Below are 22,990 nucleotides of genomic sequence, written 5' to 3' on the forward strand. Positions count from 1 at the left end.
ATTTTGTTTCTTTTTATGGCTGAGTAATATTCCATTGTATATATGTGCCACATCTTCTTTGTCTAGTCATCCATCGATGGACACTTAGGTTGCTTCCATGTCCTGGCTATTGTAAATAGTGCTGCAATGAACATTGTGGTACATGTCTCTTTTTGAATTATGGTTTTCTCTGGGTATATGCCCAGTACTGGGCTTACTGAGTCATATGGTAATTCTATTTTTAGGTTTTGAAGGAATCTCCATACTGTTCTCCACAGTGGCTGTATCAATTTACATTCCCACCAACAGTGCAAGAAGGTTCCCTTTTCTCCACACCCTCTCCAGCATTTACTGTTTTGTAGATTTTTTGCTGATGGCCATTCTGACTGGTGTGAGATGATACCTCACTGTAGTTTTGATTTGCATTTCTCTAATGATTAGTGATGTTGAGCATTCTTTCATGTGTTTGTTGGCAGTCTGTATATCTTCTTTGGAGAAATGTCTATTTAGGTCTTCTGCCCATTTTTGGATTGGGTTGTTTGTTTTTTTGTTATTAAGCTGCATGAGCTGCTTATAAATTTTGGAGATTAATCCTTTGTCAGTTGCTTCATTTGCAAATATTTTCTCCCATTCTGAGGGTTGTCTTTTGGTCTTGTTTATGGTTTCCTTTGCTGTGCAAAAGCTTTTAAGTTTCATTAGGTCCCATTTGTTTATTTTTGTTTTTATTTCCATTTCTCTAGGAGGTGGGTAAAAAGGATCTTGCTGTGATTTATGTCATAGAGTGTTCTGCCTATGTTTTCCTCTAACAGTTTTATAGTGTCTGGCCTTACATTTAGGTCTTTAATCCATTTTGAGTTTATTTTTGTGTGTGGTATTAGGGAGTGTTCTAATTTCATTCTTTTACATGTAGATGTCCAGTTTTCCCAGCACCACTTATTGAAGAGACTGTCTTTTCTCCATTGTATATCCTTGCCTCCTTTGTCATAGATTAGTTGACCTTATGTACGTGGGTTTATCTCTGTGCTTTCTGTCCTGTTCCATTGATCTATATTTCTGTTTTTTTGCCAGTACCATACTGTCTTGATTACTGTAGCTTTGTAGTATAGTCTGAAGTTAGAGAGCCTGATTCCTCCATCTCCATTTTTCTTTCTCAATATTGCTTTGGCTATTTGGGGTCTTTTGTGTTTCCATACAAAGTGTGAAATTTTTTATTCTAGTTCTGTGAAAAATGCCATTGGTAGTTTGATAGGGGTTACATTTAATCTGTAGATTGCTTTGGGTAGTATAGTCATTTTCACAATGTTGTTTCTCCAATCCAAGAACATGGTATATCTCTCCCTCTCTTTGTATTGTCTTTAATTTCTTTCATCAGTATCTTATAGTTTTCTGCATACAGGTCTTTTGTCTCTTTAGGTAGGTTTAATCCCAGGTATTTTATTCTTTTTGTTGCAGCAGTATATGGGAGCGTTTCCTTAATTTCTCTTTCAGATTTTTCATAATTAGTGTATAGGAATGCAAGAGATTTCTGTGCATTAATTTTGTATCCTGCAACTTTACCAAATTCATTGATTAGCTCTAGTAGTTTACTGATAGCTTCTTTAGGATTTTCTATGTATAGTATTGTGTCATCTGCAAACAGTGACAGTTTTACTTCTTCTCTTTCAATTGTATTCCTTTTATTTCTTTTTCTTCTCTGATTGCTGTGGCTAAAACTCCCAAAACTCTGTTGAATAATAGCGGTGAGAGTGGACATCCATGTCTTATTCCTGATCTTAGTGGAAATGCTTTCAGTTTTTCACCATTGAGAATGATGTTTGCTGTGGGTTTGTCATATATGACCTTTATTATGTTGAGGTAGGTTCCCTCTGTGCCCACTTTCTGGAGAGTTTTTTATCAAAAATGGGTGTTGAATTTTGTCAAAATCTTTTTCTGCATCTACTGAGATGATCATGTGGTTTTTATTCTTCAGTTTGTTAATATGGCGTATCACATTGGTTGATTTGCGTGTATTGAAGAATCCTTGCATTCCTTGGATAAACCCCACTTGATCATGGTTTATGATCCTTTTCATGTGCTGTTGGATTCTGTTTGCTAGCATTTGGTTGAGGATTTTTGCATCATGTTCGTCAGTGATATTGGCCTGTAGTTTTTCTTTCTTTGTGACAACTTTGTCTGGTTTTGGTATCAGGGTGATGGTGGCATCGTAGAATGAGTTTGGGAGTGTTTCTCCCTCTGCTATATTTTGGAAGAGTTTGAGAAGGATAGGTGTTAGCTCTTCTCTAAATGTTTGATAGAATTCGCCTGTGATGCCATCTGGTCCTGGGCTTTTGTTTGTTGGAAGATTTTTAATCAGTCTCAATTTCAGTGCTTGTGATTGGTCTGTTTATATTTTGTATTTCTTCCTGGTTCAGTCTCAGAAGGTTGTGCATTTCTAAGAATTTGTCCATTTCCTCCAGGTTGTCCATTTTATTGGCATATAGTTGCTTCTAGTAATCTCTCATGATCTTTTGTATTTCTGCAGTGTCAGTTGTTACTTCTTTTTCATTTCTAGTTCTGTTGATTTGAGTCTTCTCCCTTTTTTTCTTGATGAGTCTAGCTAATGGTTTATCAGTTTTGTTCATCTTCTTAAAGAACCAGCTTTTAGTTTTATTGATCTTTGCCCTCGTTTCCTTCATTTCTTTTTCATTTATTTCTAATCTGATCTTTATGATTTCTTTCCTTCTGCTAACTTTGGGGTATTTTTGTTCTTCTTTCTCTAATTGCTTTAGGTGTAGGGTTAGGTTGTTCATTTGAGATGTTTCTTGTTTCTTGAGGTAGGATTGTGTTGCTATAAACTTCCCTCTTAGAACTGCTTTTGCTGCATCCCATAGAATTTGGGTCGTCGTGTTTTCATTGTCATTTGTTTCTAGGTATTTTTAAATTTCCTCTTTGATTTCTTCAGTAATCTCTTAGTTATTTAGTAGTGTATTGTTTAGCCTCCATGTGTTTGTATACTTTACAGTTTTTTTCCTGTAGGTGATATCTAGTCTCATAGTGTTGTGGTTGGAAAAGATACTTGATATTATTTCAGTTTTCTTAAATTTACCATGGCTTGATTTGTGACCCAAGATATAATCTATCCTGGAGGATGTTACATGAGTACTTGGAAGAGAGTGTATTCTGTTGTTTTTGGATGGAATATCCTCTAAATATCAATTAAGTCCATCTTGTTCAATGTGTCATTTAAAGCTCTGTTTTCTTATTTATTTTCCTTTTGGATGATCTGTCCATTGGTGAAAGTGGGGTGTTAAAGTCTCCTACTATTATTTTGTTACTGTCGATTTCCCCTTTTACGGCTGTTAGCATTTGCATTATGTATTGAGGTGCTCCTATGTTGGGTGCGTAAGTATTTACAGTTGTTATATCTTCTTCTTGGATCGATCCCTTGATCATTATGTAGTGTCCTTCTTTGTCTCTTGTAATAGTCTTTATTTTAAAGTCTATTTTGTCTGATATGAGAATTGCTACTTCAGCTTTCTTTTGATTTCCATTTTCATGGAATATCTTTTTCCATCCTCTCATTTTCAGTCTGTATGTGTCCCTAGGTCTGAAGTGGGTCTCTTGTAGACAGCATATATACGGGTCTTGATTTTGTATCCATTCAGCCAGTCTATATCTTTTGGTTAGAGTATTTAATCCATTTACATTTAAGGTAATTATCGATATGTATGTTCTTATTACCATTTTCTTAGTTGTTTTGGGTTTGTTATTGTAGGTCTTTTCCTTCTCTTGCGTTTCCTGCCTAGAGAAGTTACTTTAGTATTTGCTGTAAAGCTGGCTTGGTGGTGCTGAATTCTCTTAACTTTTGCTTGTCTGTAAAGGTTTTAATTTCTCCAGCAAATCTGAATGAGATGCTTGCTGGGTAGAGTATTCTTGGTTGTAGGTTTTTCCCTTTCATCACTTTAAATATGTCCTGCCACTCCCTTCTGGCTTGCAGAGTTTCTGCTGAAAGATCAGCTGTTAACCTTATGGGGGTTCCCTTGTATGCTATTTGTTGCTTTTCCCTTGCTGCTTTTAATATTTTTCTTTGTATTTAATTTTTGATAGTTTGATTAATATGTGTCTTGGTGTGTTTCTCCTTGGATTTATCCTGTATGGGACTCTCTGCACTTCCTGGAGTTGATTGACTACTTCCTTTCCCATGTAAGGGAAGTTTTCAACTATAATCTCTTCAAATATTTTCTCAGACCCTTTCTTTTTCTCTTCTTCTGGGACCCGTATAATTTGAATGTTGGTGTGTTTAATGTCCCAGAGGTCTCTGAGACTGTCCTCAATTCTTTTCATTGTTTTTTCTTTACTCTGCTCTGTGGTAGTTATTTCCACTATTTTATCTTCCAGGTCACTTATCCGTTCTTCTGCCTCAGTTATTCTGCTATTGTTTCCTTCTAGAGAATTTTCAATTTCATTTATTGTGTTGCTCATAATTTTTGTTTGCTCTTTAGTTCTTCTAGGTCTGTGTTAAACGTTTCTTGTATTTTCTCCATTCTGTTTCCAAGATTTTGCATCATCTTCAGTATCATTGCTCTGAATTCTTTTTCAGATAGACTGCCTATTTCCTCATCATTTGTTTGGTCTGGTGGGTTTTTACCTTGCTCCTTCATCTGCTGCATATTTCTCTGTCTTCTCATTTTGTTTAACTTACTGTGTTTGGGGTCTCCTCTTCACAAGCTGCAGGTTTGTAGTTCCCATTCTTTTTGATATCTGCCCCCAGTGGGTGAGGTTGGTCCAGTGGCTTGTGTAGGCTTCCTGGTGGAGGGGACTGGTGCCTGTGTTCTGGTGGGTGGGGCTGGATTGTCCTTCTGGTGTGCAGGGCTGAATCCAGTGGTGTGTTTTGGGGTGTCTGTGAACTTAGTATGATTTTAGGCAGCCTCTCTGCTAATGGGTGGGGTTTTCTTCCTGTCTTGCTAGTTGATTGGCATGGGACATCCAGCACTGGAGCTTCCTGGCTGTTGGGTGGAGCTGGGTCTTAGCATTGAGATGGAGATCTCTGTGAATGCTCTCGCCGATCGATATTACATGGGCCTGGGAGGTCTCTGGTGGTCCAGTATCCTGAACTCGGCTCTCCCACCTCAGAGGCTCAGACCTGACACCAGACCAGAGCACCAAGACCCTGTCGGCCACACGGCTCCAAACTCCAGAACTCCACACTTCAGTGATCCCCCCTCTAGACCTGTCTCATAATTTTTTTATTGTGTTTTGGGCATTTTGTATACAAGAACAATAGGGACTGAAGCAAATAATTTACCCAGAACGTGCATGCCTCTTCTTCTTTCAGGCTGCTAAATATGGGGCTGATTCTGTCTGATCTGTAGTTGAATTAGCTATGGGCTTTGTTGCAGCTTTAGTTTGACTCAGTTTGTACTGGCTTTAAATATTCTGAGGGGAGGATCAGGACTTTTCTTTCAGCAGGGTTTGAGATCTGAGCACTGGCACAATTCTCAACATCTCTTTGTGCTGTTAACTTTCTGAACCATATGAGATCTTTTAAATTTATAGCCCATTTGCCCATCTAGGTCACTGGTTATTTCTCTTTATAGTACTGCTCTCAGCTTTTGGTACCTCAGGAGAGTTTTTCTTTGCTTCTTTGCTCTAATCATAGATTTTGGAAGGCAGCTGCCTTATCATTTGTGAAGGAGTAGAATGCCCCAGAGTTGTTTCTCTGTGCTCTCCTGCCCCTGACTTCAGTAGTTGAAAGCCCATAGCATTCCAGAATGATTTCTTCTCAGCTTTTCTACCCCCTACCTTCAATAGCTGAAGCCTATAGTGCCTTGAGTGGACTTATCTCAGATTTCCTGCCATGTTCTCAGCCTTTGGTAGCTGAAAAGTTGGAGAACTTTGGATGAATTTCTGTCATCTGTTCTCCCCCACCCCTCCTGCCTTGGCATGTAGTTGCTTCGAACTTGCTGGGAGTCCAACACATTTCAGGAGGTTCTCTTTCCGGTCTGCTGCCCCTAGCTTTTAGTATGCTAATCATGGTCTTGAAGAAGTCTTGTAGGAAAGAGATGGCAGATGCGTGCAGGCTTGCTCTGTGTCTGGAGCTCCTTGGAATTCTAATATATTATGCTAACTCACACATGGCTATTAGAAGTTAAAGTTCAGAAGTTTGCTTTTTGGGGTTTACTTCATTTTGCTTTCTTTTTTCCATTTGTAGCCTTCTTATGAGTATGTGTGTATTATCATATTTATTGAGATATAGTTTAAATACATATAAAATTGATCATTTTTAAATGTACAGTTTGATGAGTTTTGACAACTGCATAAAGTCATGTAACTATCACCACAATCCAGATTTAAGGCATTTCCATCACTCCAAAAAGTTCCTTTCTGCTCCCTTTTTCACTCAGTCACCTTCCCTCATCCCCAGTCCTTGGCAACCACTGATCAGATTTCTGTCCCTATAATTTCATCTTTTCCATCATACTATGTAAGTAAAATAATTTGATACATAGACTTTTCAGTCTGGATTCTTAATATGCTTGTGACGTTTATCCATGTTGTTGCATGTATCAGTAGTTGGCTCCTTCTTATTGCTGAATAATATCCCATTGTATGGATGTATAGTCAGTTCTGCTATAATGCTTGTTTAGAAAATGTGAATTTATTCCGATATGATTAAAATATTAGGAAACAAGTTGAGCATAACACAAATTATTCCATTTGCTTACATGTGATTTTATCCATGAAAAACATCAGGTGAATAAGCCTCACAGGAATACACAACACACACACACGCGCACACACACCCCTCAAATACCTCCTAGCTACCTCTGTTCACTGCATGCGTTACGAGCCATACTCATCCACAACTGGAGTTACAACTTTCTGGCTTCAGACAACCCTCTTTCTACCACTTTACAATAACTCACAAGCTGTAACCCTCTGACTCTCACTGCCACAAGCAAACTTCAGGTCTTTTTCAAAGTTAAGTGGCATATTTGTTGTAGTATTTATGTTAACTATTTAACATGAGTAAAACTGTGCTATCATTTTTATTAGATTCCTATTTTTCCAATGTGTCACTGATGAACTGTTGGAGTGTTGTGGCCTCAACCCTATTTTCCCGTAACCCTGTAGTTTTTATTGCATGATTTCTTATAGTGCAGTGATTTTTAGGGATGTATGTTTCATGTTATAGCAGAATAACTGTACCACGATTTGCTTATCCATCCACCACTTGAATATTTGAGTTCTATTTTGAATGAAGTTTGGGGATGTTTTGAATAAAACTCTCACAAACATTTGTGTACAAGTCTTTGGACATAAGAGATAAAAGTAGTGGGAAGTCTGAGAGAGCAAATGTAAGGGTCCTGATGTGGATGGAATCTTGACCGTGTCTGCAGACAGGAGAACTTGGCATGGAGCTCATTCTTCATTTGCACCCCAACCTCCCTGGCGACTTGCTTTATTCAGTGCCACCAAGACCTCCTCTGGATGAACATTTATTTTCAGTTCTAATAGCAGGAAGGAAATATAATGGGAAAAGGGAAAACTTTAATGTCTTTTAGAAGCAAAATTATATATTCAATACACTTAAGTATGTAATATATTTGTTATTTTTCTTATTTTTTCTTGATATGTGAAGAATATTAACCATTATACAAGTTGTGTATATCTTTTCTGAAGTTGGGGCCATACTTGTGATTTCTTATCTAAGTTGCAGAGTTCTGGTGTAATCTTTTTTTAAAATTAATTAATTAATTTATGGCTGTGCTGGGTCTTTGTTGCTGCTCATGGGCTTTCTCTAGTTGTGGTTGTGGCCACCAGGGAAGTCCCTCTGGTGTAGTCTTATGAGTACTTATTCTCCTTTATTTTCCAGCCCTAGGCAGTGTCACTCCCCTCCATCTTCCTGAAATTTTCTGTGTAATTTAATAAGATGTTGGTTGGGATTTATCCTACTTCAAAACGCTGTTGTCTCATCCAAAAAAGACCTTTCCGTATACCCCCTCCACAGACGATATCCCTGGAGTTGGCAGGACTAGCCCTATACCTCGTTACATCCCTCCAGTCTACTAAAGCAGGAGATTGAAGAGAAGGGAGAGGAGAGAATCATTGCCCAGGGTAGGGAATGTTATTGCTTCACTACTCCCATAAAAGCAAATGAGAGGGGCTTCCCTGGTGGTGCAGTGGTTAAGAATCTGCCTGCCAATGCAGGGGACACGGGTTTGAGCCCTGGTCCGGGAAGATCCCACATGCCGTGGAGCAACTAAGCCTGTGCACCACAACTACTGAGCCTGCACTCTAGAGCCCACGAGCCACAACTACTGAAGCCCACGCGCCTAGAGCCCATGCTCCGCAACAAGAGAAGACACCGCAATGAGAAGCCCACGCACCGCAACAAAGAGTAGCCCCCGCTTACCGCAACTAGACAAAGCCTGCATGCAGCAACAAAGACCCAATGCAGTCAAAAATAAAATAAATAATATAAATAAATTTTTAAAAAAATAGCAAATGAGAGAACTCCAAGGGAAGTACTTGCAGAGCTTGGACGTGCCATCAAAGAAGGAGGGAGTCTTCTCAATACCTAGGTGGAGCCAACATAAACAGTATATCTGCTGATGTGCCCTGAGTGTACCTGAGTAGGGGTAAGGGGAGGGGAGAGAGATGGCAAGCAGAGAGACTTTGCCTACACTCTGACTTTTGCTTGATAAGCATGAGCAAAGTGAAGATGCCATAAGAGGTGGAGGGACTTGAACTGTCTTGCCTTTGCCCACCCAAGTAGATGATCTCTTGGTTAGCTGGAAGCAGAGTAGCAACATCAGGGAACAGGGAATGTCAGGTTAAATCTGTGCCAGGTGGAACAACACCTTGAGAGACAGGGATCTGATGGTTAAGACCATGTGACATGGATGGACCCAGGTTTATCCAGCACTGCTAACTACATAGCCATAAGGAAGTTAATCTAAACCCTCTGAACTTCTGTCTCCTCATCTGTCAACTGGAGGAGCAACAGCATTTGCATCATAGTAACATTCTGAGGATGAAATGAGCCAATACATGAAAATTATTATTTTTATATACCACATTTCCTTTATTCATGTTTTAGTTGAAGTATAGTTGATTTACAGTGCTGTGTTAGTTTCAGGTGTACAGCACAGTGATTCAGTTATATATATATATATATATGTATGTATATATTCTTTTTCAGATTATTTCCCTTATAGCTTATTAAGAAATACTGAGTATAGTTCCCTGTGCTATACAGTAGGTCTTTGTTGGTTATCTATTTTATATATAAGAGTGTGTATCTGTTAATCCCAAACTCCTAATTTATTCACCCCCTTCCCCCCATTGGTAACCATAAGTTTGTTTTCTATGTCTGTGTGTCTATGAAAATTCTTAATTCATATTAGACTCTGAATAAATATGTCATTATTCTCAAGAAAGATTGATTTATTTTTTTCAAAAAGCAAAGGTGCACATGAAGGAATGTCTTGCTTTTTTGTTCATGTAAAGTGCTGATTTTATTTTAGGAAATAGAAATTATAGTTTAATTTATAACATAATATTTTGGCTTTAGCTCTCTACGATGCTGTCTCCATTGTAAGGCACAATGTCATTAAGGTGGCATGTCTTCCCTTTTTTTGTCTTTTCTCACTCTTCCAGTTTTCCTAAACTTCCCCTTTCATTCTTCTCAATCAGAATTATTGATGATCAAGGAAACAACATAATGGCCAGAAGTCCAAGGCTTACTTTCATTTCATTTTATTTATTTCTTTATTTTATAAATCCATCTATTTATTCATTCATTCTTGGCTGTGTTGTGTCCTTCCTGCTGAGCGCGGGTTTTCTCTAGCTGTGGCAAGCCGGGGCCACTCCTCGTTGCGGTGCACAGGCCTCTCATTGAGGCGGCCTCTCAGGTGGTGGAGGCGCCCGGGCTTCAGCAGTTGTGGCATATGAGCTCAGCAGTTGTGGCTCACAGGCTCTAGAGCGCGGGCTCAGCAGCCGTGGCGCAGGGGCTTAGTTGCCCCGCGGAATGTGGGATCCTCCTGGACCAGGGCTCCAACCCGTGTCCCCTGCATTGGCAGGCGACTCTTAACCACTGCGCCACCAGGGAAGTCCTCCCAAGGCTTACCTTTAAATAAATAAAAGTATCTTCATTATTCAAAGGGTTATAACATAGTGCAAAGTCCAAATATTTGTTGAAAAGTGAATATTTATAAAGTCTTGTTTGTTGATGGATTTGGCCCAATATCTAGAGAGAAGATTTAGCACAAGCACCCAACATCACCTTGAACAAGTATGTACTATGTGATTTCTTGGAGAAAACATTCAGTAGAAAACATATTTCCAATTTTGAATTACATTAATAAAGATGAAATAATTTAAATAAATTAAAATTTAAACATGGAAGACTCCAGAGTTTGGTTAGTAGGAGGTGGGGTTTAGACCCATAAAAGAGAGTTGCTGGGTCCCATTCTTCTGGCTCAGGTTTCTGCTTCCTAATCTACTGATGGATTTGGCTCTTTCTTTCCGGACCCCTCAGATTCAACTCCAGGCTCTTGATGTAATCCTGGACCCAGACATCACTGGGGTTGGCACAGACCAGCTGATCTCTTTTAGTATGGAAGCTATGAGGAAGAGCAGAATGATTAAGGACACAACCAGCAGGGAGATTTCTTGGCCATGATGACCCCTTCGTTCTTTCTGACTTGACATCTCAGGATCTGTCACTTTCTCAGCAATCAGCTCTCATACCTCAGGAACCCCAATTTCCTTGACAGTCTCATGGGGATCTCCTCAAATAGCTTCCCTCCTGCTCTCTCTTCTTCTTGGCATTTAGTTATTTTTTATTGAAGCATAGTTGATGTACAGTATTATACAAGTTACAGGTATACAGTACAGTGATTCACAATTTTGAGGTTATACTTCATTTATAGTTATTATAAAATATTGGCTATATTCCCTGCATTGTACAATATACCCTTGTAGCTTTTTTTTTTTTGAGACAGTGGTACAAGATCTTTTATTATTACTATTTTTTACCACCCCCCCAACCCCGCTTTCCCCCCTCGGTGTCCATATGTTTCTCCTCTCCTTGTATCTTATTTTATACATAATAGTTTGTACCTCTTAAACCCCTACTCCTATATTGCCCCTCCACCCTCCTGCTGCTCTCTTCTTTTTGCACCTGGCCAACTCTTCCTGGTTCCGTGCTGGGTCTGGACTGGCTCAGAAAACACCTCAGAGTCTCTTCTGTATCTGTGATGGACTCAGAGACAGTATTTCTACCATGGTGCCCAATCTACTTCTCTATACTCACGCAGGCAGCTCCCCTCTATGGGGCTTCCCAGTTTCTCATCCCAAGAATAAGCAGGACGAGTGGCCCTTACGGGACATTGGCTTAGAGCCCTGGCGGCTGCTACAAAATCAGCAGGAGGCTGAGGAGAAGGCACAGCAAGACACTGAATCATTCGAAAGCCAAACAACCTCAACTTCTCCTTGCCTTCCACCCACAAAAGGTCAGAAGGAACTAGAAAGACATAACATTTCTTAAAATTGGGGAACTTAAATGAACTGGGGCGTGTGGTTTTTCCTAATAAATTTCCCCTCACTCTCTATCTCTCCATTTTGGCTTTTATTCTTACTCTTTAGGGGACTTAGCTCACTAAAATGCCTACCATCTTTTGGAGGAGGGAATTTCATCTAGCCCATGATGTCACAAAACAACAGAGATCAAACCTGAGATATCTCTTACGTCTCCACAACAACAGGGCTTTTGGGAATAGCTGACATGAATCTAAACTTACCTGCACCAATGGGAAATAACTAGACCTGGAGTATGCCTCTTGCCAATTATTCAGTGAATATGGCCTCAATTATCTTATTTATAAAGTGGAATTAACCTGCCTTGTTCTTTCTCCCTGAACCACTTGGTAGAATATGATAACCTGGGCACTTTTGAAAGAGAGACCGCCTTGGGTTCAAGCCCTGGCCTTTTTTCTTGGAAGACGGAAACCGGGGGTGACTGGAGGGGAATATTTAGTAATAGCGTTGGTGTCATGCTGTGAGTTGCACAACTCAGGGCTGTCAACACCCTTTGGTTAACAGAGGGGTTCAGAGCATCTGCACGAATAGCTCAGTTTCTCCATTGGTTGGGGACACTTCTGATGAAATTATTTGTTTTCTGAGGTCTTTCTGAAGAATCCTTAGTTAGTGGGTGGCCGGGAGCTTGTATTGCGACAGGCCTCCTTTCAAGGACAGATGTATCTGTGAACTGTGTGCTGACTGTTGCTCCCCCACAGAGCAGAAGGTGCTGATGTTCTTTCACAACTGACTTGACTGCATAGGTGTGATATATATGACGATGCCACAAGCAGTCCAGTTTAAAGATAACCCTCACCATCTGGGCTGGAAGATCCACTTCTAACATAGCTTCCTTGGTCATGTCTGGTGCCTGGGCTAGGACAGTTGCAGGACAGGCTCACCTGGGACTGTCAACTGGAGCTGTGTATATGTGGCCCTTCCAGATGGCAGTCTTAGGGGTCAAAGATGACTGTTCCTGGTGAATAAGGTGGAACCCGAATAGCTTTTTATGACCTAGCCACAGAAATCCCATTGTACCTCTTCCAACATAATCTATTGGTCAAAGTTGTCACAAGCCTGTCCAGATTCAAGGAGAGGGGAACTAGACTCCTACCTCTCCATGAGAGGAGTGTGTCAAAGAAATCTTGGCCATGTTTTAAAAGCACCATAGTATCATTTTATCTGTAAGTATTTGTATTAGCTTCTTATTTTTTATGTTTATATATTGTAAAAAATTTTAATTGAAGTTGATTAAATCAATGTAGTTGATTTATAATATCATCTAAGATTCAGGTGTACAGCACAGTGATTCAGTTGTATTAGATCCTTGTTGCTGCTGTAACAAATGACCCCAAACTTAGTGGCTTAAAACAACACAAATTTATTTCAAAAGTCTGAAATGGGTCTCACTGGGTTAAAATCAAGGTGTCTGCAGGGCTGCCTTCCTTTTTGGAGGCTCCAAGAGAGGATCCATTTCCTTGTCTTTTTTGGCTTCTAGAGATTGCCCACATTCCTTATCTGTAGCCAGCAATTTCTGGTCAAGTCTTTCTCACATTGCATCACTCCGACTCTGACACTCCTGCCACCCTTATACGGATCCTTGTGATTACATTGGGCCCACACAGATAATGCAGGGTAATCTCCCCATCTCAAAGTCAGTTGATAGCAATCTTGATTCCTCCTTGCTGTGTAATGTAACATAGGTTACAGGTTCTCTAGAGCACAGGTTCTAGAGATTAGGACGTGGACCTCTTTGGGAGGGGGGTCATTATTCTGCCTACTGCACTATTTCAACCTTTATCTTTAAAAAATAAGGATTAAAAAAAAATCACAAAACCGTTGCTTATTTGCCATCTGCATATCCTCTTCAGTGAAATGTCTGTTCATGACCTTTGTCCATTTTCTAATTGGATTGTTTGTTTACTGTTGAGATTTGAGAATTCTTTATATATTCCAAATACAAGTCCTTTGTCAAATATGTTGTTTGTAGACATTTCCTCCCATTCTATAGCTTGTCTTTTCATCTTCTTGACTGGGTCTTTTGAAGAGCAAAAGTTTAAAATTGATGAGGTCCAATTTATCAATTTTTCATTTTATGGGTTGTGCTTTTGGTATCAAAGCTGAAAACTTTTTGCCTTGTCTTAGGTCCTGAAGATTTTTTCTTATGTTTTTTCCTAAAAGTTTTGTAGTTTTATGTGTTACATTTTAGTCCATGATCCATTTTGAGTAAATTTTTGTGTAAGATGGGAAGCTAAGGTCAAGGTTTTTTGGTTTTGTTTGTTTGATTTTGTTCTATGGATGTCCAGTTTCTCTGGCACCATTTGTTAAAAAGTTACTCTTTCGCCATTATCTCTTCCATTATTATTTGGTAGAACTTGCTTTTGAAGCCAAATAGGTAAGAAGATTTTTTTTTTTTTTGCAAAGGATTTAAATTACTGATGTTAATTCCTTAATAGAAATAACACCATTCATATTTTCCATATATTTTTGTTACATAGACTTCTCATGTCAGTAAATTATATTTCTGATAAGGGAGAAAAGGGACTATACTCCAAAGGAACAGCAAAATTTAGCAAGCATGTACCAGCCTGAGCTGGGAGATTACCTTGGGTTTGGATTTTGAGGATGCTTGATCAAGGAAGCTGGAACACAAGAATGGATTGAGGGAGCTTATTGACCAGGGGGTTCTCTTTCTGGATATAGGCTATAACTTCCTGGCAAGGATCCCAGAGGTTGGTGCAAATTTGCAGCCAGGAAAGCTCCAGAAGCCTGGAGAAAACAATAGTTCATGCTGAGTGAAGTTAAAATACTTGAATTGCCATGACAGATGGAGAAGGAAGGGATGAAAATGACCATGGAAGTGGGCATGCTGGAGTAGATATACCATGTGAGGCTGAAAGACCCACCAGATTATGTTCCATGGGAAGTCCCAGAGAACACACTATTCATCAAAGCCATAAGGATTCACTGGTGAGACAGGCACCAGCATCAGTTGTGTTTCTCCTCTGTAGGCTAGGACTGATGGTAGGAGTGGCTGTCACAAAACTTGGCCCACTGATAGCAATGGGGATGATGCCTTCCCTCCTTCCCTCCTTGAATCTTCAGAATTATATCTTTCATCAGTTTTGTAAAACTTTTAGCCATTATCCCTTCAGATCCATTTGCTGTCTTATTCTCTCTCTCCTCTCATTTTGAGATTCCAATTAACCAGATGACAGATGCCCTACTCTATCCTCTATGTTCTCTTATCTTCTTTTTTTGTAATTTTTTATTCGTCTGTTTCTCCTTGCTTCACTTTGATATGTTTTAAATTTACCGATATTTCTTCAGTTGGGTTTAATCTGCTCTGAGTTTTTATTTCAGTTTTTGCATTTTTCGGTTCCAGACTTTATTTCTGACTTTTACAAATCTGCAATGATACTCATTATAGTTTCCAGTTCCTTGCCAAAAAGCTCAAGCTTCTTTGTAAGGCATTAGCATTAACATCTGGGATCATGTTTAAAAACATTTTAGAGTTTGAGATTTTCTAAACCACCCAGGTGACTGGAGCTGGCCTCCTGTCTGTTCAAGGGATGGTTCTCTTCTAATTTACTTTTACTCCTAAGCCATCAGCCCAAACAGAGGAAGGTTTCTTACAGTCCCTTCACTTGGGCAAACCTGGACTTTGTTTTCCTCCAGCCTGGCAAGGCTGAGAAATGTTCAGCTCACCTTCTTAGCCACCTCTTCTGAATTGCAAACATCCTCAGTCTAGAAGAGGTCTCAGTACCAGGCTCACATCTCTGGATTTCTATCCTCTATGGGGTCTTAAACCAATAATTCCTTACTTCTCATTTGCTGAGGTAGGCTGTCTCTTATTAGAGAATTGTGCATTCCTGGTAACTCTGCTTCAGGTGGAACACTGAGAGACAACTTCCTAGTGTTTAATTAAGAGTGTGGGACTTGCTCTCCTCTGCAGGTTTGACCACAAAGTTACTAGCTGTGTGACCTTGGGAAAGCTCACTGAAACTCTGTTTTCTCATATGTCAAAGGAAGATAATTAGTATACACAACACAGTGATTTTGAAGAAGAGGCAATGCATGTAAATCCCTTAGTACAGTCTGTGGTTTGTAGTAAGTCCTCAAAAACTGTTAGTCTTTATTCTTAAGAAAGCTGAATTTATGAAAATACATAAGTATGCATGATCAAATACTTTGCTTTGGTGCAATGTAAGTGATGGATTTCCCTGGTGCATATAAATTTGCATTTGTTTTTAATACTTTTCTTTTCTTTTCTTTTTTTTTTTTTTTGTGGTACGCTGGCCTCTCACCGCTGTGGCCTCTCCCACCGCGGTGCACAGGCCCCGGACGCGCAGGCCCAGGGGCCACAGCTCATGGGCCCACCCGCTCGGCGGCATGTGGGATCCTCCTGGACCGGGGCACGAACCCGCGTCCCCCACATCGGCAGGTGGACTCCCAACCACTGCGCCACCAGGGAAGCCCTTTTCTTCTTTTTTAGTCTATGGGAAATGTTTCCCTGGTATAAAGCCTGGTATTGTTGGGATAACATATCCTCATTCTCTTGCCTTCCCTTTCTACTCAGGTGCCTCTAATCATTCTTTCTTATTCTTTCCAACCAATGAAACTGATTTGTCAGGGGATAAAAAGAATAACCAGTAGTCCAAGATATATTTAGGAAACAAAAAGAATCTTTATTATTCTGACATTTTGAACAGAGTAAAAGGCTCATAAAAACTCAGTAAGCATCTGTTGATGGGTTTGATCCAATGTCTACCCAGATACAGGAGTACCGTCATTCACCATCATCCCAAACATGAGTCAACCACTGTGTGATTGACTGGGAAGGTGCTTGGGAATGAGAGGGTGTCATATGATTTCTCAGAGAAAGCATCAAATGAATAAAATGATATACAGTATTTAACTAGCTTAACTAAATTAAAGAAAGTTTTCAGAATGTGGTTAGTGGAGGGGAGAGGGACTCATAGGAGAGGGAACTTCTGGGGTTGCAGTCCCCTGGTTCAGGTCCCTGCTGCCTAATCTACCCACACCTCTAACAGGCTCCTTCTGGACCACTCAGGGGCTCTTCTCCAGGTCCCTGAAGTATTCCTGGACCCAGTCATCGGTGGGATTGGCACAGATATATAAGCCCTTTCTGGTGAAGAAGCTGTGGAGAGGGCAGAAGTATTATATAGAGAATGAGTAAGGATGTTCTTGACCACCTGTGGCCCTTTCATCTTCATCCCTATGGGATTAATGGAGATAACCTCAGGTCATCTCCTTTCTGCTGTCTCTTTCTCTCCTCTCTTCCCTCTACTTCTGGCCACATCCTCCCTGGCTCTCGGCAGGCCCCATCCCATGTCAGGAAACAGCCCAGTGGCCTCTCTCTCTGTGTCCTGCATACACAGAAAGCCCCCAGAGGGCTGGGCGCCTTCCCAGGATGGCTCCTTATCTACAAGCCGGTACGCTTGAGGTCTGCTCCCTGCTCTGACTCCTGTGGATACTCCCCCCGCCTCCACATCCTGTGTCTCCCCAGGGCTGAGCAGGAGGACTGACACTTACATGATACCAGGTCTGGAGCACTGGCTGCTGGTCTTAAAAAAGTTAACCACTTTTCTGCGGGGGATTTTCTGGGAGGTGTAGGTGAAGCAGCAGGTGGGTGCGGTGTAAACCCTACCTGTGGGGAAGCAAGAACAACAGTTACTCAGGAGTACAGGCAAGCCCCAGAGGATCAGGAAGAAGTGGAGAGAGACAGCGTAGCTCAGAGCTGAGGTTTGGGGGTAAAGGAAACCGGAAAGCATTTGATTCTTTCGTTTGTTTGTTTCTCATTAATTTCCCTCGTCTTGTTTTTGGTCTTGTCACTCCATTTTGGTCTCTATCTTTTTCTACAGGGAACTAAGCCCTGCAGAGGCTACTCCCTCCTCCTAACTCTCTTTGTGGAATTTTTTTCTGATCAATTGAAGGATAAGATGGCTGAGTTAAAGTACGAATGATTTTCACAACTCTTGGGAATCGCTGAATTGGGATTCTGAAACTTATCACCAGGATCTAAATAGACCTGGATTCTACCTCAAGCAAATGTATTAGACTTCAATATTCTCATCTAAAAAGTAGGATAAAACCTCTCCTAACTCCATCCTGAAGCCCAAATCAATAGAAGCTTTCGAACCTTCTTGAAGAAAACAACCATGTCATTTTTGAAACCCCGTTTGAGGTTCTTTAATTTCACATGGGGGTTCTTAGGCCACAGCACTTGGGCTAGATTCAGACCAGAGTGTGGGTAGCAACGATTAAAGGAGGGCAGGTAACAGACTTACTTTTTGCATAGCAGCAGAGGGCCATGGTGCAGAGAAGGACAAAGATGGTAGCCACGATGACCTTCATGATGCGGGACAGGCAGGCAGAAGAGTGTGGACAGAGCTGAGATGGGGCTTGGGAACTCCTTACTGCTGGCCTCCTTCTGGAATGTGAGCTATCTTCGCTCCTTTTAATAGGTGGTCCTGGGCTGCGGGAACATAAAAATCGGAGGTGCCTAAACAAGGAATTTTAAGTGTAGTGGTGTCGTTTGAGTTGTATAACCCAGCGTTGCCTGTGGTTACTAGAGAGGTTTTGGGTGCACCTAGCAATGGTTCAATTGCCAATTTGCTTGTGTGCTTATGAGGAAGTGGTTTCTCCAGATGGGGGACCAGGAGTTGGCATCGCCCAGGGATCAGGCTTAGCTGTTTCCTTTCCACGTGACAGATATCTCTCTGTAGTGAGTGATCACAGCCTTCTTCCATGGAGCAGGATGCTCTGATGGACTCCCACAATTGTCCTAAGTGTAAAAATGCCACTGAGTCTCAAGAAGGATAAGCCAAACTTAAGCGCACCCTAGATGGAAAGAACAGAATTGGAAAGGCTGGAGGTACAAGAACGGTGGAAATAAGGATTAGCTTTCCAGTACTGGTCTATTTGTCAAATACTCACCACATACCTACAATGAAGTCTGGATTTAACGCTGGCTAAGGGTTCAGCCTTAAAAACGTCCATATTATTTGAGCCAGAAATTCTGTTTTTTCAGAACCTATCCTATGGAAATGAACTCACAGAACATGGAAAATTTTAAGGACACTGTTATCTGGTGCAGCTTATCTTTGATCAAATAATTGACACCAAACTAGATATTCTACAGAGCTGGAATGATAAAGTAAACCCACTGATAGACATAATGGTTAATGTTTAAGAGCCTAGTGCCAGCCTCTTAAACAAATAGAATGACATGAAAAGACTTAATTTTTAATATTAAATATTAACAAGCAAGATGCAAAAAAAAAATCCTGAGAAGAGGAAGAAAAAACCAGAAAGAAATATGCCTGTCTGCCCCTCACCCCATGGCCCATGGGTTGGCTCTCCTCCACAAGCCCTGCCTGTCTCTAGGAAGGAGGAGTGATACCGATATTATACCAGGGTAGGAAAACTGGCTGTGTGTGTCACCATGACCATGAACAAATTTGTGACAGATCTGGAGAGAAATAAGAGAAGCAGCAGGCACTGAGGTGTCTGCCCTAACCACGAAGAAGTGGCAACCAAGAGCCCGAGAAAAGCCAATCAATTTTTTCTACCCTGGGCGGGGGCCACCTAGAAGTTGGTGGAGATGTCAGAGCTCAGGGCTGCAGAGTAGGGCACAAACGAAGCGAGGAAACTAAGCATTTCTTCTTTTCCTTGAATTTTAAAAAATTAATTAATTAATTTATTTTTGGCTGTGTTGGGTCTTTGTTGCTGCGCCCGGGCTTTCTCTAGTTGCGGTGAGAGGGGGCTGCTCTTCGTTGCAGTATGCAGGGGCTTCTCACTGCGGTGGCTTCTCTTGTTGCAGAGCGCGGGCTGTAGGCGCACGGGCTTCGGTAGTTGTGGCTCACAGGCTCCAGAGCACAGGCTCAGTAGTTGTGGCACACAGGCTTAGTTGCTCCGCGGCATGTGGGATCTTCCCGGACCAGGGATCGAACCCCTGTCCCCTGCATTGGCAGGTGGATTCTTAAGCGCTGCGCCACCAGGGAAGTCCCTACCTTGAATTTTTGTTTTGAATCTCTGCCTGTCTTGTTCTCAGTCTCTGGCTCCCTCTTCAGGGAATATAGCTATAGGAACAGTGAGCCCTTGTTCCGTCTCATTCGGGGGAACTTCATCTGGTGCACAGAGGCATTTCCCAGCAAGATACCACCTTCTGTACATCACCCAAAGTGTGGAGCTCCTTGGGAGAGCTGAGGGAATATATCATTTGGCTCATCCTAGGAACCAGCTGGACCTGGCATTTGCATCTTGTTAATGCCTGCATTAGACCTCAGTTTTCCCCACTAAAAATGGGTCCTAGTCCTCTTCTGCCTTTTAGATACAGAGGCTAGGAGAACTAAAACTTCTTGGGAAATAGTTCAGAATATTTTGAAAACTTTTGTGAATTCTTTGCTTTCACGTAAGGAATCTCAACCATAGGGCTTAAGTAATATGGTTTAGACATCCATCCAGAGCATTGGGAAACAATTCTAAAAGGGAGAAAGGATGAGGGTGCAGAGAGTCTTGCGATACAGACAAGACTTGTGAGCTGAGGGCCGTGGTGAGGAGATGGTGAACAAGGGCAGCCATGGGGAACTCATCAGTGATGGGCAGGCAGAGGGCAAAGCCAAGATAGGACTGGGCACTTGCTGCTGCCTCCATCCTTCTGGAGTCCATCCTGTATCCTTGTCCCTTTATAGGCAACTCTGAAGCATGAGAAGCTGGAGGCTGGGGATGACCAGATCGGAAGTTGTCGGATGGTGTCGTGTTATGAGTTGCACATGTCGGGGTCTGTGGGGTCACACGGAGGTTCAGGGCATCCGAGATAGAGCTCAGTTGCTCACTTGTTGGGGCTGATTGGCTGGAAATGTTTTGGACAGTGATAGGAGGTGACGTGATGTTAGGGTTAGAGCTATAAGTACATGGAAAGATCTAGAGATTAATGGTTTCACCCACAGAGCAGATCTGATGCTTTGCTACAGCTCTTCTGATCATACAAGGTGACATTTATGGGTAATGCCCCAGCACCGTGAGCACACAAATCGCCATGAAAACCGCACCCTGGGTGGAAAGGGCCATGACATCATGTTGCTCAGAGTGCTTCTAAGGAAGTGATTCACCAAAAACGGGGGAAGACAGGAGTTGTTGTCTCTAGGGGACCAAGCTTAGCTGGTTCTTTCTACCAAGAACAGTTCTTTACGGCCCATACCATTCCCTGTTTCCTTCCTCAGAGCAGACATGTCTAATGTTCTTCACAGGTGTTTTGACCATGACATACCTAATGATGCCACAGAGCCTAAAGTAGCCTGAGCCATGTTTGATCCAGTCCCAGATGGACAGAATGGAATTGGAGAAGCCTGGGCTACAGGCATGACAAGATGGATGAGATCCGCTTTTTAATGACTGTTTCAATCATCAAACATTCACAAGTCCCTACAATGTGTCGTCACTGGGTTTAACAATAGCGTATCGAAATGGACATGCATTAGATAAAGGTGCCTCTATAGATCAGGAGCCTCAGTTGTTCTTTTCTTTTGACTCAGAAAGTCTACAGCTAGGAAAATATCCTGTGGAAAAAAACTTCATTTGTGGAGAAAGTTTTATGCATATAGATGTTTGGTGCAGTTTATTTATAGCAATTAAACATTGGAACCAGTCCAAATGTGCTACAATAGTACATGATAATATAAATGCACTAGGCTGATGGTTGAGTAAATCAGGCAGCTCTTAAAAATACTGGAATGATTTGGAAAAGTCTTGTAATGTTAGGTATAAATAAGAAAAATACAAAATTGCATCCACATCATGACTACAGGAATGTCCCTTCCCCTCGCAGACACATAGTAAAAAGAGGTAAAAAAAGCAAGTAAGTAAATGGAACTATCATAAGCCTAGGGGGAAATGCACTTGAAAGAAATAAAGCAAATGAATAGTGGTTAGGTTTGGGTAATAGAATTTTTCCTACCTTTAAGCAATGTAATTTTACTCAGATTATGCCTCGGAATACATTTATGCCACAATAAGACAGGAAGAATGTGGACAAAAGCCTCCTACATCCTTACTTGCACTTGTCATGCTTACCCAGCTTTCAGAAATGAAACAAGTTTTTTTTCTTTTCTGTATTTTATATATAGTTAAAATTAGCTTTTACCACTTTTGAGGGGCATCTACAGTTAACATTACAAGTTATGCAAAAAAACCCCAATTTGAATTAAAAACACTAGCAACACTGCTTTTTCTCTACTCCTGTGAGACTCCCTCCTATGCCTGTGGTTGAGACTTTTTGTGAAGATGTGATACCTGAGCAGCAGCCACCATTTCATCACCATGAGGTAACAAGCCCAAAGAAGAAAAGCCAATGAAATGATGGGGGAAGGGGATATGTTTAAGAAGGGAGTCCTTGATGACATTATTGAGCTGCCAGGCAAACCCTGGAAATGCCAGCTTGACTTTACAATAAGGAAACAGGAAATGTTCTAGGATTTTTAAATAACGAGGACTTCCTTTTAAAATTTCTTTACTTTCACAGTTTCTAAGGGCGAATTATTATTGCAAGAGGTGAATACACCATCACGTATTTAACTGTAGCTCATCTTTCAATTGTTATAAATAAGCTGTGACAAACACCATGATGGCTACGATGTCATCTCTGTGTTTATTTCCATAGGATAGATCCCTGACAGAGAGCTCTGCTGTTCAAAGGGTAACAACATTTTAAGGCTCGTCATATTAGCTCCCAGTAAGCCCAGTTAAGCCAGGGACCAGCTGTTCTGTGTCCGTCTCAGCCTGTTGATGGTGATGCTACAGTTCAGCATGCCCTGCAGGATCTCACCTGGGCTGTACTCCTTGTGGGAGCCCCACAGACATTTCCCTGACCAGAGCCAATGTTGAGGCTGGACCAGCCACTGTGGTTCTTATTATGACTGCAAGACACACCTCAGCAACAAACATCAGGGGACTTTGAAAAGACAAGAATTGTTACTCACCCGGTCCTGGAAGGTACATGGCACTGCTGGGGCCACACGGCGAGGTTGCCAGTAGAGAAAAAGCGAGCTCAGACCTGGGGTTCTGCCTTTATTGGGGCGAGGGTGGGGTGCCCAGGGTTTCATGTGTTCACTCTTTATTGGTGAATTTAAAACATAAAAGAGGAAATTAAACAGGGAAGGGAAAAGTGGGGTCACTCAAGGGGTCAGTTATGTAGGTCACCCAGAACTTTCTAAAAGGGGAACTTCATGGGTAGGGCAGCCTGGCCCTTTATCTAGTTGTGTATTGGGCAATGTGCTTATTGGAGATAGGTTTCTTTGATATGGATGCCTCAGCAGTCAGGTAGAATGTTTGAGGAGTGAGCCAGAGTCTGAAAGGCCAGCCTCAATCTGGCCCCTTCTGTAGCTGAGGCTTCTCCAGTTCTGCTGTCTCCATCCAGGCTATGGTT

At 41.4% G+C, this 22,990-nt stretch overlaps 2 protein-coding genes across 3 annotated transcripts in view; one reads left to right on the plus strand and one right to left on the minus strand.

Moving 5' to 3' along the window:
• LOC115866397 (C-C motif chemokine 4) overlaps window positions 1-22,990 on the plus strand; it is a 165,734-nt gene that overhangs the window by 104,702 nt on the left and 38,042 nt on the right. The window lies entirely within an intron of this gene.
• On the minus strand, window positions 16,211-22,654 carry LOC115866396 (C-C motif chemokine 3-like). Its single transcript, XM_060291036.2, has 4 exons — window positions 22,545-22,654; window positions 17,853-18,040; window positions 17,098-17,212; window positions 16,211-16,702 (listed from the first exon to the last, which is right to left on the minus strand). Exons 2-4 carry the CDS (start codon window positions 17,917-17,919, stop codon window positions 16,612-16,614), a joined length of 273 nt encoding a protein of 90 aa, XP_060147019.1. The 5' UTR covers window positions 17,920-18,040; window positions 22,545-22,654; the 3' UTR covers window positions 16,211-16,611.

This window comes from Globicephala melas, chromosome 20 (genome assembly GCF_963455315.2).
Source record: "Globicephala melas chromosome 20, mGloMel1.2, whole genome shotgun sequence".
Lineage (NCBI taxonomy): Eukaryota > Metazoa > Chordata > Mammalia > Artiodactyla > Delphinidae > Globicephala > Globicephala melas.